At 37.9% G+C, this 15,424-nt stretch overlaps 1 protein-coding gene across 1 annotated transcript in view; it reads right to left on the bottom strand.

Annotated features, from left to right (window-relative positions):
• The window catches only part of LOC113135794 (alpha-tectorin), a 38,877-nt gene extending 26,199 nt beyond the window's left edge, over nucleotides 1–12,678 (bottom strand). The window contains exons 1-20 of the mRNA XM_026316087.1: nucleotides 12,661–12,678; nucleotides 12,034–12,105; nucleotides 11,899–11,934; nucleotides 11,473–11,511; nucleotides 10,841–10,867; nucleotides 10,171–10,197; nucleotides 9,480–9,506; nucleotides 8,842–8,874; nucleotides 8,172–8,198; nucleotides 7,496–7,522; nucleotides 6,858–6,890; nucleotides 6,189–6,215; nucleotides 5,498–5,524; nucleotides 4,860–4,886; nucleotides 4,190–4,216; nucleotides 3,499–3,525; nucleotides 2,861–2,887; nucleotides 2,191–2,217; nucleotides 1,500–1,526; nucleotides 862–888 (exon numbers count right to left, since the gene is read on the bottom strand). Coding sequence (XP_026171872.1) covers nucleotides 862–888; nucleotides 1,500–1,526; nucleotides 2,191–2,217; nucleotides 2,861–2,887; nucleotides 3,499–3,525; nucleotides 4,190–4,216; nucleotides 4,860–4,886; nucleotides 5,498–5,524; nucleotides 6,189–6,215; nucleotides 6,858–6,890; nucleotides 7,496–7,522; nucleotides 8,172–8,198; nucleotides 8,842–8,874; nucleotides 9,480–9,506; nucleotides 10,171–10,197; nucleotides 10,841–10,867; nucleotides 11,473–11,511; nucleotides 11,899–11,934; nucleotides 12,034–12,079 — 565 coding nt within the window. The 5' untranslated portion in view covers nucleotides 12,080–12,105; nucleotides 12,661–12,678. The remainder of the gene's footprint in view (nucleotides 1–861; nucleotides 889–1,499; nucleotides 1,527–2,190; nucleotides 2,218–2,860; nucleotides 2,888–3,498; nucleotides 3,526–4,189; nucleotides 4,217–4,859; nucleotides 4,887–5,497; nucleotides 5,525–6,188; nucleotides 6,216–6,857; nucleotides 6,891–7,495; nucleotides 7,523–8,171; nucleotides 8,199–8,841; nucleotides 8,875–9,479; nucleotides 9,507–10,170; nucleotides 10,198–10,840; nucleotides 10,868–11,472; nucleotides 11,512–11,898; nucleotides 11,935–12,033; nucleotides 12,106–12,660) is intronic.
• Nucleotides 12,679–15,424: the final 2,746 nt, after the last annotated feature.

Raw genomic sequence — 15,424 nt, 5'->3', positions numbered from 1 at the left:
TAATTTTGACTTTTAGAGGAACAAGTGAATTCAAATTTGACCCAAGTTGTTCAAAGTCACTCATTTCCTCTGACATCAGTCAGTCATGCAACAGTGACATTAGCTCTAATCTAGTAGTAATAGTAATATTTGACATCAGCTATTTATTCTGACGTGATCAAATAAGTAGTTTATCAAAGGTTCAGCTTACCAGGTGGCTGTTGTTGTAGTCTCTGTAGATGTGAAAACAAATTCATGAATAAATCAAGTGTCATAATGTGCAACCTCCCTAGACTCTACACCAGGGGGAGCCAACTCCAGTCCTTGAGGACCACTGCTGTCACTCCTAAGCTTTGGTTTGGCTTGCATTTTAGAGTTGTTCTAGCTATTAGGGTTGAGGTGGAACCAATTCATATACTAGCCAGATATTATCTGAAGCACTTGTAAGTGTCCACACTTGTGTACAACAGGTTTCATTTACACATAATTAAGTATTATGGTGCAGACAACCAAAAATGTGATGTCCACATATGTGGACGCCAGGTCGTAGGAGTTTAAGTGGTACCAAACACCAGCATTTGAATTGGATGTTCTTATAGACAATTATGTACATTACTTTAAGTTGTCTGCAGCCAATTTCTATAGTCTCCACCAGTGCTTAATGCAGGTCAAATTCCTATTCATAGTTGATATAATTTTGACTTTTAGAGGAACAAGTGAATTCAAATTTGACCCAAGTTGTTCAAAGTCACTCATTTCCTCTGACATCAGTCAGTCATGCAACAGTGACATTAGTTCTAATCTAGTAGTAATAGTAATATTTGACATCAGCTTTTTATTCTGACGTGATCAAATAAGTAGTTTATCAAAGGTTCAGCTTACCAGGTGGTGGGGTTGTTGTTGTAGTCTCTGTAGATGTGAAAACAAATTCATGAATAAATCAAGTGTCATAATGTGCAACCTCCCTAGACTCTACACCAGGGGGAGCCAACTCCAGTCCTTGAGGGTCACTGCCCTGCTTGTTTTCCAACGATCCCTGACCACTGCTGATTACCTGGATCAGGTGTGTTCAGTTTATCACAAGCTGGAAGGGCAGTTGGAAAATAAGCAGGGCAGTGGGTCTAGAGGACCAGAGTTGGATACTCCTGCTCGACACCATTAGCTTTTATAAGCTCAGAGAATGTCACACTATTTCTTTCAGTGGCTCTAAACACGACCATTTAAAGTGTATGCTATTATAGAGAATTCATGTACATTAAGCTGACTGCAGCCAATTTCTATAGTCTCCACCAGTGCTTAATGCAGGTCAAATTCCTATTCATAGTTGACATAATTTTGACTTTTAGAGGAACAAGTGAATTCAAATTTGACCCAAGTTGTTCAAAGTCACTCATTTCCTCTGACATCAGTCAGTCATGCAACAGTGACATTAGTTCTAATCTAGTAGTAATAGTAATATTTGACATCAGCTTTTTATTCTGACGTGATCAAATAAGTAGTTTATCAAAGGTTCAGCTTACCAGGTGGTGGGGTTGTTGTTGTAGTCTCTGTAGATGTGAAAACAAATTCATGAATAAATCAAGTGTCATAATGTGCAACCTCCCTAGACTCTACACCAGGGGGAGCCAACTCCAGTCCTTGAGGGCCACTGCTGTCACACTATTTCTTTAACCTCCAAAGCTTTGGTTTGGCTTGCATTTTAGAGTTGTTCTAGCTATTAGGGTTGAGGTGGAACCAATTCATATACTAGCCAGATATTATCTGAAGCACTTGTAAGTGTCCACACTTCTGTACAACAGGTTTCATTTACACATAATTAAGTATTATGGTGCATGCAACCAAAAATGTGATGTCCACATATGTGGACGCCAGGTCGTAGGAGGTTAAGTGGCACCAAACACTGGCATTTGAATTGGATGTTTTTATAGACAATTATGTACATTACTTTAAGTTGTCTGCTGCCAATTTCTATAGTCTCCACCAGTGCTTAATGCAGGTCAAATTCCTATTCATAGTTGACATAATTTTGACTTTTAGAGGAACAAGTGAATTCAAATTTGACTCAAGCTGTTCAAAGTCACTCATTTCCTCTGACATCAGTCAGTCATGCAACAGTGACATTAGCTCTAATCTAGTAGTAATAGTAATATTTGACATCAGCTATTTATTCTGACGTGATCAAATAAGTAGTTTATCAAAGGTTCAGCTTACCAGGTGCTGTTGTTGTAGTCTCTGTATCTGTGAAAACAGATTAATGAATAAATCAAGTGTCATAATGTGCAACCTCCCTAGACTCTACACCAGGGGGAGCCAACTCCAGTCCTTGAGGACCACTGCTGTCACTCCTAAGCTTTGGTTTGGCTTGCATTTTAGAGTTGTTCTAGCTATTGGGACTGAGGTGGAACCAATTCATATACTAGCCAGATATTATCTGAAGCACTTGTAAGTGTCCACACTTGTGTACAACAGGTTTCATTTACACATAATTAAGTATTATGGTGCAGACAACCAAAAATGTGATGTCCACATATGTGGACGCCAGGTCGTAGGAGTTTAAGTGGTACCAAACACCGGCATTTGAATTGGATGTTCTTATAGATAATTATGTACATTACTTTAAGTTGTCTGCAGCCAATTTCTATAGTCTCCACCAGTGCTTAATGCAGGTCAAATTCCTATTCATAGTTGATATAATTTTGACTTTTAGAGGAACAAGTGAATTCAAATTTGACCCAAGTTGTTCAAAGTCACTCATTTCCTCTGACATCAGTCAGTCATGAAACAGTGACATTAGTTCTAATCTAGTAGTAATAGTAATATTTGACATCAGCTTTTTATTCTGACGTGATCAAAACATTAGTTTATCAAAGGTTCAGCTTACCAGGTGGTGGGGTTGTTGTTGTAGTCTCTGTAGATGTGAAAACAAATTCATGAATAAATCAAGTGTCATAATGTGCAACCTCCCTAGACTCTACACCAGGGGGAGCCAACTCCAGTCCTTGAGGGTCACTGCCCTGCTTGTTTTCCAACGATCCCTGACCACTGCTGATTACCTGGATCAGGTGTGTTCAGTTTATCACAAGCTGGAAGGGCAGTTGGAAAATAAGCAGGGCAGTGGGTCTAGAGGACCAGAGTTGGATACTCCTGCTCGACACCATTAGCTTTTATAAGCTCAGAGAATGTCACACTATTTCTTTCAGTGGCTCTAAACACGACCATTTAAAGTGTATGCTATTATAGAGAATTCATGTACATTAAGCTGACTGCAGCCAATTTCTATAGTCTCCACCAGTGCTTAATGCAGGTCAAATTCCTATTCATAGTTGACATAATTTTGACTTTTAGAGGAACAAGTGAATTCAAATTTGACCCAAGTTGTTCAAAGTCACTCATTTCCTCTGACATCAGTCAGTCATGCAACAGTGACATTAGTTCTAATCTAGTAGTAATAGTAATATTTGACATCAGCTTTTTATTCTGACGTGATCAAATAAGTAGTTTATCAAAGGTTCAGCTTACCAGGTGGTGGGGTTGTTGTTGTAGTCTCTGTAGATGTGAAAACAAATTCATGAATAAATCAAGTGTCATAATGTGCAACCTCCCTAGACTCTACACCAGGGGGAGCCAACTCCAGTCCTTGAGGGCCACTGCTGTCACACTATTTCTTTAACCTCCAAAGCTTTGGTTTGGCTTGCATTTTAGAGTTGTTCTAGCTATTAGGGTTGAGGTGGAACCAATTCATATACTAGCCAGATATTATCTGAAGCACTTGTAAGTGTCCACACTTCTGTACAACAGGTTTCATTTACACATAATTAAGTATTATGGTGCATGCAACCAAAAATGTGATGTCCACATATGTGGACGCCAGGTCGTAGGAGGTTAAGTGGCACCAAACACTGGCATTTGAATTGGATGTTTTTATAGACAATTATGTACATTACTTTAAGTTGTCTGCTGCCAATTTCTATAGTCTCCACCAGTGCTTAATGCAGGTCAAATTCCTATTCATAGTTGACATAATTTTGACTTTTAGAGGAACAAGTGAATTCAAATTTGACTCAAGCTGTTCAAAGTCACTCATTTCCTCTGACATCAGTCAGTCATGCAACAGTGACATTAGCTCTAATCTAGTAGTAATAGTAATATTTGACATCAGCTATTTATTCTGACGTGATCAAATAAGTAGTTTATCAAAGGTTCAGCTTACCAGGTGCTGTTGTTGTAGTCTCTGTATCTGTGAAAACAGATTAATGAATAAATCAAGTGTCATAATGTGCAACCTCCCTAGACTCTACACCAGGGGGAGCCAACTCCAGTCCTTGAGGACCACTGCTGTCACTCCTAAGCTTTGGTTTGGCTTGCATTTTAGAGTTGTTCTAGCTATTGGGACTGAGGTGGAACCAATTCATATACTAGCCAGATATTATCTGAAGCACTTGTAAGTGTCCACACTTGTGTACAACAGGTTTCATTTACACATAATTAAGTATTACGGTGCAGACAACCAAAAATGTGATGTCCACATATGTGGACGCCAGGTCGTAGGAGTTTAAGTGGTACCAAACACCAGCATTTGAATTGGATGTTCTTATAGATAATTATGTACATTACTTTAAGTTGTCTGCAGCCAATTTCTATAGTCTCCACCAGTGCTTAATGCAGGTCAAATTCCTATTCATAGTTGATATAATTTTGACTTTTAGAGGAACAAGTGAATTCAAATTTGACCCAAGTTGTTCAAAGTCACTCATTTCCTCTGACATCAGTCAGTCATGAAACAGTGACATTAGTTCTAATCTAGTAGTAATAGTAATATTTGACATCAGCTTTTTATTCTGACGTGATCAAAACATTACTTTATCAAAGGTTCAGCTTACCAGGTGGTGGGGTTGTTGTTGTAGTCTCTGTAGATGTGAAAACAAATTAATGAATAAATCAAGTGTCATAATGTGCAACCTCCCTAGACTCTACACCAGGGGGAGCCAACTCCAGTCCTTGAGGGTCACTGCCCTGCTTGTTTTCCAACGATCCCTGACCACTGCTGATTACCTGGATCAGGTGTGTTCAGTTTATCACAAGCTGGAAGGGCAGTTGGAAAATAAGCAGGGCAGTGGGTCTAGAGGACCAGAGTTGGATACTCCTGCTCGACACCATTAGCTTTTATAAGCTCAGAGAATGTCACACTATTTCTTTCAGTGGCTCTAAACACGACCATTTAAAGTGTATGCTATTATAGAGAATTCATGTACATTAAGCTGACTGCAGCCAATTTCTATAGTCTCCACCAGTGCTTAATGCAGGTCAAATTCCTATTCATAGTTGACATAATTTTGACTTTTAGAGGAACAAGTGAATTCAAATTTGACCCAAGTTGTTCAAAGTCACTCATTTCCTCTGACATCAGTCAGTCATGCAACAGTGACATTAGTTCTAATCTAGTAGTAATAGTAATATTTGACATCAGCTTTTTATTCTGACGTGATCAAATAAGTAGTTTATCAAAGGTTCAGCTTACCAGGTGGTGGGGTTGTTGTTGTAGTCTCTGTAGATGTGAAAACAAATTCATGAATAAATCAAGTGTCATAATGTGCAACCTCCCTAGACTCTACACCAGGGGGAGCCAACTCCAGTCCTTGAGGGCCACTGCTGTCACACTATTTCTTTAACCTCCAAAGCTTTGGTTTGGCTTGCATTTTAGAGTTGTTCTAGCTATTAGGGTTGAGGTGGAACCAATTCATATACTAGCCAGATATTATCTGAAGCACTTGTAAGTGTCCACACTTCTGTACAACAGGTTTCATTTACACATAATTAAGTATTATGGTGCATGCAACCAAAAATGTGATGTCCACATATGTGGACGCCAGGTCGTAGGAGGTTAAGTGGCACCAAACACTGGCATTTGAATTGGATGTTTTTATAGACAATTATGTACATTACTTTAAGTTGTCTGCTGCCAATTTCTATAGTCTCCACCAGTGCTTAATGCAGGTCAAATTCCTATTCATAGTTGACATAATTTTGACTTTTAGAGGAACAAGTGAATTCAAATTTGACTCAAGCTGTTCAAAGTCACTCATTTCCTCTGACATCAGTCAGTCATGCAACAGTGACATTAGCTCTAATCTAGTAGTAATAGTAATATTTGACATCAGCTATTTATTCTGACGTGATCAAATAAGTAGTTTATCAAAGGTTCAGCTTACCAGGTGCTGTTGTTGTAGTCTCTGTATCTGTGAAAACAGATTAATGAATAAATCAAGTGTCATAATGTGCAACCTCCCTAGACTCTACACCAGGGGGAGCCAACTCCAGTCCTTGAGGACCACTGCTGTCACTCCTAAGCTTTGGTTTGGCTTGCATTTTAGAGTTGTTCTAGCTATTGGGACTGAGGTGGAACCAATTCATATACTAGCCAGATATTATCTGAAGCACTTGTAAGTGTCCACACTTGTGTACAACAGGTTTCATTTACACATAATTAAGTATTATGGTGCAGACAACCAAAAATGTGATGTCCACATATGTGGACGCCAGGTCGTAGGAGTTTAAGTGGTACCAAACACCGGCATTTGAATTGGATGTTCTTATAGATAATTATGTACATTACTTTAAGTTGTCTGCAGCCAATTTCTATAGTCTCCACCAGTGCTTAATGCAGGTCAAATTCCTATTCATAGTTGATATAATTTTGACTTTTAGAGGAACAAGTGAATTCAAATTTGACCCAAGTTGTTCAAAGTCACTCATTTCCTCTGACATCAGTCAGTCATGAAACAGTGACATTAGTCTAATCTAGTAGTAATAGTAATATTTGACATCAGCTTTTTATTCTGACGTGATCAAAACATTAGTTTATCAAAGGTTCAGCTTACCAGGTGGTGGGGTTGTTGTTGTAGTCTCTGTATCTGTGAAAACAAATTCATGAATAAATCAAGTGTCATAATGTGCAACCTCCCTAGACTCTACACCAGGGGGAGCCAACTCCAGTCCTTGAGGGTCACTGCCCTGCTTGTTTTCCAACGATCCCTGACCACTGCTGATTACCTGGATCAGGTGTGTTCAGTTTATCACAAGCTGGAAGGGCAGTTGGAAAATAAGCAGGGCAGTGGGTCTAGAGGACCAGAGTTGGATACTCCTGCTCGACACCATTAGCTTTTATAAGCTCAGAGAATGTCACACTATTTCTTTCAGTGGCTCTAAACACGACCATTTAAAGTGTATGCTATTATAGAGAATTCATGTACATTAAGCTGACTGCAGCCAATTTCTATAGTCTCCACCAGTGCTTAATGCAGGTCAAATTCCTATTCATAGTTGACATAATTTTGACTTTTAGAGGAACAAGTGAATTCAAATTTGACCCAAGTTGTTCAAAGTCACTCATTTCCTCTGACATCAGTCAGTCATGCAACAGTGACATTAGTTCTAATCTAGTAGTAATAGTAATATTTGACATCAGCTTTTTATTCTGACGTGATCAAATAAGTAGTTTATCAAAGGTTCAGCTTACCAGGTGGTGGGGTTGTTGTTGTAGTCTCTGTAGATGTGAAAACAAATTCATGAATAAATCAAGTGTCATAATGTGCAACCTCCCTAGACTCTACACCAGGGGGAGCCAACTCCAGTCCTTGAGGGCCACTGCTGTCACACTATTTCTTTAACCTCCAAAGCTTTGGTTTGGCTTGCATTTTAGAGTTGTTCTAGCTATTAGGGTTGAGGTGGAACCAATTCATATACTAGCCAGATATTATCTGAAGCACTTGTAAGTGTCCACACTTCTGTACAACAGGTTTCATTTACACATAATTAAGTATTATGGTGCATGCAACCAAAAATGTGATGTCCTGATCGTAGGAGGTTAAGTGGCACCAAACACTGGCATTTGAATTGGATGTTTTTATAGACAATTATGTACATTACTTTAAGTTGTCTGCTGCCAATTTCTATAGTCTCCACCAGTGCTTAATGCAGGTCAAATTCCTATTCATAGTTGACATAATTTTGACTTTTAGAGGAACAAGTGAATTAAAATTTGACTCAAGCTGTTCAAAGTCACTCATTTCCTCTGACATCAGTCAGTCATGCAACAGTGACATTAGCTCTAATCTAGTAGTAATAGTAATATTTGACATCAGCTATTTATTCTGACGTGATCAAATAAGTAGTTTATCAAAGGTTCAGCTTACCAGGTGCTGTTGTTGTAGTCTCTGTATCTGTGAAAACAGATTAATGAATAAATCAAGTGTCATAATGTGCAACCTCCCTAGACTCTACACCAGGGGGAGCCAACTCCAGTCCTTGAGGACCACTGCTGTCACTCCTAAGCTTTGGTTTGGCTTGCATTTTAGAGTTGTTCTAGCTATTGGGACTGAGGTGGAACCAATTCATATACTAGCCAGATATTATCTGAAGCACTTGTAAGTGTCCACACTTGTGTACAACAGGTTTCATTTACACATAATTAAGTATTATGGTGCAGACAACCAAAAATGTGATGTCCACATATGTGGACGCCAGGTCGTAGGAGTTTAAGTGGTACCAAACACCGGCATTTGAATTGGATGTTCTTATAGATAATTATGTACATTACTTTAAGTTGTCTGCAGCCAATTTCTATAGTCTCCACCAGTGCTTAATGCAGGTCAAATTCCTATTCATAGTTGATATAATTTTGACTTTTAGAGGAACAAGTGAATTCAAATTTGACCCAAGTTGTTCAAAGTCACTCATTTCCTCTGACATCAGTCAGTCATGAAACAGTGACATTAGCTCTAATCTAGTAGTAATAGTAATATTTGACATCAGCTTTTTATTCTGACGTGATCAAAACATTAGTTTATCAAAGGTTCAGCTTACCAGGTGGTGGGGTTGTTGTTGTAGTCTCTGTATCTGTGAAAACAAATTCATGAATAAATCAAGTGTCATAATGTGCAACCTCCCTAGACTCTACACCAGGGGGAGCCAACTCCAGTCCTTGAGGGTCACTGCCCTGCTTGTTTTCCAACGATCCCTGACCACTGCTGATTACCTGGATCAGGTGTGTTCAGTTTATCACAAGCTGGAAGGGCAGTTGGAAAATAAGCAGGGCAGTGGGTCTAGAGGACCAGAGTTGGATACTCCTGCTCGACACCATTAGCTTTTATAAGCTCAGAGAATGTCACACTATTTCTTTCAGTGGCTCTAAACACGACCATTTAAAGTGTATGCTATTATAGAGAATTCATGTACATTAAGCTGACTGCAGCCAATTTCTATAGTCTCCACCAGTGCTTAATGCAGGTCAAATTCCTATTCATAGTTGACATAATTTTGACTTTTAGAGGAACAAGTGAATTCAAATTTGACCCAAGTTGTTCAAAGTCACTCATTTCCTCTGACATCAGTCAGTCATGCAACAGTGACATTAGTTCTAATCTAGTAGTAATAGTAATATTTGACATCAGCTTTTTATTCTGACGTGATCAAATAAGTAGTTTATCAAAGGTTCAGCTTACCAGGTGGTGGGGTTGTTGTTGTAGTCTCTGTAGATGTGAAAACAAATTCATGAATAAATCAAGTGTCATAATGTGCAACCTCCCTAGACTCTACACCAGGGGGAGCCAACTCCAGTCCTTGAGGGCCACTGCTGTCACACTATTTCTTTAACCTCCAAAGCTTTGGTTTGGCTTGCATTTTAGAGTTGTTCTAGCTATTAGGGTTGAGGTGGAACCAATTCATATACTAGCCAGATATTATCTGAAGCACTTGTAAGTGTCCACACTTCTGTACAACAGGTTTCATTTACACATAATTAAGTATTATGGTGCATGCAACCAAAAATGTGATGTCCACATATGTGGACGCCAGGTCGTAGGAGGTTAAGTGGCACCAAACACTGGCATTTGAATTGGATGTTTTTATAGACAATTATGTACATTACTTTAAGTTGTCTGCTGCCAATTTCTATAGTCTCCACCAGTGCTTAATGCAGGTCAAATTCCTATTCATAGTTGACATAATTTTGACTTTTAGAGGAACAAGTGAATTAAAATTTGACTCAAGCTGTTCAAAGTCACTCATTTCCTCTGACATCAGTCAGTCATGCAACAGTGACATTAGCTCTAATCTAGTAGTAATAGTAATATTTGACATCAGCTATTTATTCTGACGTGATCAAATAAGTAGTTTATCAAAGGTTCAGCTTACCAGGTGCTGTTGTTGTAGTCTCTGTATCTGTGAAAACAGATTAATGAATAAATCAAGTGTCATAATGTGCAACCTCCCTAGACTCTACACCAGGGGGAGCCAACTCCAGTCCTTGAGGACCACTGCTGTCACTCCTAAGCTTTGGTTTGGCTTGCATTTTAGAGTTGTTCTAGCTATTGGGACTGAGGTGGAACCAATTCATATACTAGCCAGATATTATCTGAAGCACTTGTAAGTGTCCACACTTCTGTACAACAGGTTTCATTTACACATAATTAAGTATTATGGTGCAGACAACCAAAAATGTGATGTCCACATATGTGGACGCCAGGTCGTAGGAGGTTAAGTGGTACTAAACACCAGCATTTGAATTGGATGTTCTTATAGATAATTATGTACATTACTTTAAGTTGTCTGCAGCCAATTTCTATAGTCTCCACCAGTGCTTAATGCAGGTCAAATTCCTATTCATAGTTGATATAATTTTGACTTTTAGAGGAACAAGTGAATTCAAATTTGACCCAAGCTGTTCAAAGTCACTCATTTCCTCTGACATCAGTCAGTCATGCAACAGTGACATTAGTTCTAATCTAGTAGTAATAGTAATATTTGACATCAGCTTTTTATTCTGACGTGATCAAATAAGTAGTTTATCAAAGGTCCAGCTCACCAAGTGCTGTTGTTGTAGTCTCTGTATCTGTGAAAACAAATTCATGAATAAATCAAGTGTCATAATGTGCAACCTCCCTAGACTCTACACCAGGGGGAGCCAACTCCAGTCCTTGAGGGTCACTGCCCTGCTTGTTTTCCAACGATCCCTGACCACTGCTGATTACCTGGATCAGGTGTGTTCAGTTTATCACAAGCTGGAAGGGCAGTTGGAAAATAAGCAGGGCAGTGGGTCTAGAGGACCAGAGTTGGATACTCCTGCTCGACACCATTAGCTTTTATAAGCTCAGAGAATGTCACACTATTTCTTTCAGTGGCTCTAAACACCACCATTTAAAGTGTATGCTATTATAGAGAATTCATGTACATTAAGCTGACTGCAGCCAATTTCTATAGTCTCCACCAGTGCTTAATGCAGGTCAAATTCCTATTCATAGTTGACATAATTTTGTCTTTTAGAGGAACAGGTGAATTCAAATTTGACCCAAGTTGTTCAAAGTCACTCATTTCCTCTGACATCAGTCAGTCATGAAAAAGTGACATTAGTTCTAATCTAGTAGTAATAGTAATATTTGACATCAGCTTTTTATTCTGACGTGATCAAAACATTAGTTTATCAAAGGTCCAGCTTACAAGGTGTTGTTGTCATTGGTGTTGTAGTCTCAGTATCATCTGTGAAAACAAAGTTATGAATAAATCAAGTGTCACACTATTTCTTTCAGTGGCTCTAAACACGACCATTTAAAGTGTATGCTATTATAGAGAATTCATGTACATTAAGTTGTCTGCTGCCAATTTCTATAGTCTCCACCAGTGCTTAATGCAGGTCAAATTCCTATTCATAGCTGACATAATTTTGACTTTTGGAAGAAGAAGTGAATTCAAATTTGACCCAAGTTGTTCAAAGTCACTCATTTCCTCTGACATCAGTCAGTCATGAATCAGTGACAGATATGCTAATAATAATGTCACAGTATTATAGGATAAAGCCTTTGTAATAATTGTTGTAAGATACTTATTTTGACATGAAAATAAAATGTTATCCAAGATTCAGCTTACAAGGTGACTGTGCAGTCGTCTGTGAAGTCATTGTACCTATGAACATAAATGATCAAAAATAAATGCACAAAATAAGCACAATTAAATTAAATTAAATTGAAAATTTAATTGACTGGGCTTTATTTAAAAACTTACTTATCGACATCCAAAGCAGCACAGAAAATAAGATGTGGCCTGCCATTTTTCAATGCTCAGATCTCACACCTGCTGACCAGAAAATGAGTTTAGACAAATTAGTAAAGACCTACACTAAATCCAGTCACTCACGAACAACCAAGGATTCACAAAGAAATATCTGCTGCAACTGCAGCCAATTTTAAAACTAAGTTGAACACGACTCATTATGCCAGTTTCAACTAACATGTACTTTAACTTTCTGATTAATCAATAGACTAAGCAAAATCTTGTGCACATTATGTAAACCACTTTGAATTGCTTTTTTATACAAATTGTGCTATATAGATAAACTTGCTTTGCTTAGTAATTATCAAATTCTCCATCATACACCTGATGAGGGTAAAATACAATTTAAATCCTACTAATTAGCAACCAAAAAGGTTCTGACAATAATTAAGGTGATAGAAGTGTCTCTGAAATTGATTGCATTCATTTTCAGTTCAGTGTGCAGATTATTTGTCTGTTACTTCCAAAATTAAATTCAAAATTCTTAAATTAGAGGTATTCACTAGAATTCACTTGAAATACTATCATTTTGCAGCATGGTTGGTTAATGCTTCACACAAAGTAAAAAAAATTGATTACCTGCTCATATGTGCTTCTCAGCCTTTGTGAGGCTGCGAGGCATCAACAAGGCTTTATATAGTGAAAGGTGACACACATCGATCACCGTCATTGACACATTTCCTTATTACTTCCCCATACAAGTCAGTAAAACATTCCTGAAAACTGGCAGCTTTCTGCAGCATTGCAGAAACAAACAGGAATCTGATATTCTAAAGCCTTGAGCACTTAGAGTATATGATGAAGCTGTTTCAGTATTAAGTTACATGTGCCAAATGAGTATTCCGTAGCATTTTATATCACAAAATTATATCGGTAATGATTATAGAAAAGTAACTTCCACTGCCATAAAAATGGGATTAATTGCCATTAAACAAAACAAAACAGTAGTTCTCTTAAATAAATAATAAAAATAACAAAAAAAGAATATGAATTACATTTTTGTGGTCCTGTATAACTTTCTTTTCAGTGTTAAACTTGGTAAACTTGGCTGACCGGTTTTCTAATTATTACTTCTCACAAGCAAGTTGCATATCCAGTTATATCTCGTTTCTCAAAAACAGGTCAGTGGTATGGTTAAAGTACTAAACAGAACAGTTGTCTGTCTATCATCAGTGGTATATACTTAGTTTGTGAAGGAGGATCCTTCAAGATGCCCGCAACATTTTTGAATCAGTTTTCCAGTTTGACACTGTTCGTTTGTTTCTCTTTCATTTCCTCTTGTACAATAATTGCACAATATCATTACAGTAATCATCAGTTGCATTGTTATTATTATGCTTTTTTCTTTAGATAAGTTATATTGTAATTTATCTGCCAGTGATAAAACTAATGGCTAAAAACAAACTGATATATATTTTTAGCACATCATTCATATGAACATCCATCCAATATTTGTACTGTTTCTCCTGGCACATCCAGGGTCATGAGGCCTGGAGCCAATCCCAGCTGGATTAGGGCTGACAGATAGAGACAGATAAACGCTCATACAAACTACAACACTGCCATGCCACTCTCAGTATTAAACATAAATAAAATTCATAAATAAATAACATACATAAAAAATACTTTAATATACACCATTATATATTAATGGTATATTCATAAGTTCACTTTATTACAACGGCACTGAAACAAACATAATTAAGTCCCTGATGGTAAAAGCTAAAAATATGTGAAGCAGGTGACCTTGGCATGTGTTAGTATGACTTTCAACATGAAATGGTGGCTTACTGGAAAAACCCTGCAGTACAACAATCCTTTAGTGTTTAGGTAAACATAAATGTGACAGCTGTCTGAAATGATGTGGGGCAGCGTATGAGCATTTGTAACGCTTCTCTGTTTTAGCTGAGTTTTCTTACTTAGTGAGTAAATGGCCCGGCAGTACTAAGCTTTTTAAGATTAGATAATGTACCAAATCTCATCATCACAGAGATTTGTCTACACTGAACAGGTCTATCAGTAGTTTAAGCTAATTTCACCATATCTTCAATCGTATGTAGATAGTTTGGAGTCTTAGTTGATGGGAGAAGAGATTAAATATGAAACAACAGACAGTAAATGATGAGCACATATATATTAATGTGCAAATCCTATTTTTTGTCTAACACAAAAACCAGGATTCCCACATCTACTCCCACATTTCCTGACATTTATATATGTTTAGATTTTCACCTAAGCACCAGCACAGTATATCCATATGCAGATTTTCATGTGTAAAATCGGTGAAACTCCTTTATAAACACCACCACACCACAGATTGTCATTTTACATTGTGGGCTATAAAAATGTATTACACCTAAGTCAACCTTGAGCTTTTCTAAATATTGACTCTAATTTTAAAATGGAGTGTAAGTGACATGATTAAGCTGCTGTGCTCCGAATATTATAATAGGGCAGACATTAATCTGTTTACTCTATGTTAGCCAGATTTCTATTCTCAGGTCAGAGGTGTTATAACATAATCGCTTGCAGGGTCTATCTATATATCATCTAGAAACATACAGATGGTATGAAAAGGTAAAAATAAATGCACATACCTGGCATTTGTTGCCATGTGAACCAGAGTGAGAGCATTGCAGTTTCATGGTACATGTCCCTCTGAACTCTGTGGTGTTTGGTACTGCAGAAAAAAAAAACACATTATAGGTTTTTATTGATGAATTGAGTCTTATTGACAGATAGTGATCATTTAAGGGCACTGCAGCACAAACCACACAACAGGAAGGTTTGTTCTTGGGGCCATTCTGTGTGGAGGTTGCATGATCTAGCTGCAAGATTTCTCTCCAGGTACTCCAGAGTTTGAGGTCAGGTTAATTGGTGACTATAAATTGCCCATAGGTGTGAATGTGAGTGTTTGCCTGTCCTTGTGTCTGCCCTAGACTGGTGCAGGTGGTGGGGTGCACCCTGGACAGGGGTGCCTCAGTCTCAGCTGGGATTGGTTCCAGCACCCTGTGACCCTGGATGTAGCAGGATAAGAAGTAGGTTATGGATGGATGTTCATATCACCGGAAACAGAAAACTGAATGTTGGACTATAATATAGTAAGAAGATACACCCTATGTATGAGTGTTTTTTTAAATAGGGGAAAATCTGTCAGTGTGGGATAAATTACCACTTACCTTTGTTGAAAAGTTATACTAATAAGGTAACAATATAACTGATGAGTTTTTAAAAACGGTTCTTCTCCTTTGACAGTAAGAAGGAACAGAAACAGAAACAAAAGAGCAATGTCAAACTGGTAAAACTGATGCAAAAATATCCTCCCACAGTTTAAAGACATTGA

This window comes from Mastacembelus armatus, chromosome 19 (assembly GCF_900324485.2).
Source record: "Mastacembelus armatus chromosome 19, fMasArm1.2, whole genome shotgun sequence".
NCBI lineage: Eukaryota > Metazoa > Chordata > Actinopteri > Synbranchiformes > Mastacembelidae > Mastacembelus > Mastacembelus armatus.
The sequence above is the reverse complement of the archived record's forward strand: the minus strand, read 5'-3'. Positions and strand labels throughout refer to the sequence as shown.